Source organism: Acyrthosiphon pisum, unplaced genomic scaffold, assembly GCF_005508785.2.
Source record: "Acyrthosiphon pisum isolate AL4f unplaced genomic scaffold, pea_aphid_22Mar2018_4r6ur Scaffold_9807;HRSCAF=10408, whole genome shotgun sequence".
NCBI classification, from domain to species: domain Eukaryota; kingdom Metazoa; phylum Arthropoda; class Insecta; order Hemiptera; family Aphididae; genus Acyrthosiphon; species Acyrthosiphon pisum.
The window spans coordinates 1-879 of record NW_021779927.1 but is presented as its reverse complement, the minus strand read 5'-3'; the positions used below and the strand labels follow the sequence as shown (position 1 = coordinate 879).

Genomic DNA, 879 nt, shown 5'->3' with positions numbered 1-879 from the left:
GAGCTTCAGGTTTTACTCAACTGCTAAATTATGTAACAGTTCAGACGATTCGGATCCAGTTTGTTCTACCATCTTGTACAAAAATCCATCTTTATTTTTCAACAAGTTATAAGGGTGGTCGAATTCGACCATTGTTCCAGCGTCCATAACAAGCACCCTGTCAGAATCCATAACTGTGTTCAAACGGTGAGCGATCGTTAACACTGTACACGACCGAAATTTATTTCTAATCGTATTTTGAATCAATGCATCGGTCCTGAAAACAAAACAAAAATCCAATGCACACAGCTTTACGAATATAACGAGAACATTATTGCAATCGATTTTATATGATTTGTATCAATAGTTACTGTGAATCGACATTGGCAGTAGCTTCATCCAGCACGAGAAGCTTATTACTACGCACAATTGCTCTAGCCAAACACACTAATTGCCTTTGACCAACGCTGAAATTAGAGCCGCCTTCAGACATTTTTGAGTTCAGACCGTCGGGTAAATCCTCAACGACGGTTTTAAGTTCCACCTTAAACAGTAATAAATCCACAAAACGTTACGAAACTTGTCTTACTACCTACTTCATAATAATAATCACGTAAACAAAAAAAAAAACTGTATTTGGAAATTATTATAAACGATAAAATATACTTCTTCTAAAGCATTCCAAAGAGCATGGTCTGGGTATTCGTCCAAAGGGTCTAGGTTTTTTCGCATTGATCCCGAAAACAAAACTGGTTCTTGAGGAATTATTGAAATTTTGGAACGTAAATCATGTAATCCTAATTCGTGTATTTCTTTACCGTCGATGGTAATTTTTCCCTCATTGATAGCAAGTCTAAATAACGCTCCTATCAACGATGATTTACCTGCACCAGTTCGACC

The 879-nt window shown here is 36.9% G+C and overlaps 1 protein-coding gene across 1 annotated transcript; it reads right to left on the bottom strand.

The window, feature by feature from the left end:
- Positions 1–16: 16 nt before the first annotated feature.
- Positions 17–876, bottom strand: LOC100569524 (probable multidrug resistance-associated protein lethal(2)03659; the record flags this gene model as incomplete). Its single annotated transcript, XM_003248727.2, has 3 exons — positions 17–256; positions 351–523; positions 646–876. Coding segments are annotated over 3 exons (644 nt in total), but the record flags the coding sequence as incomplete, so codon positions are not given.
- Between the last annotated feature and the right edge of the window lie 3 nt (positions 877–879).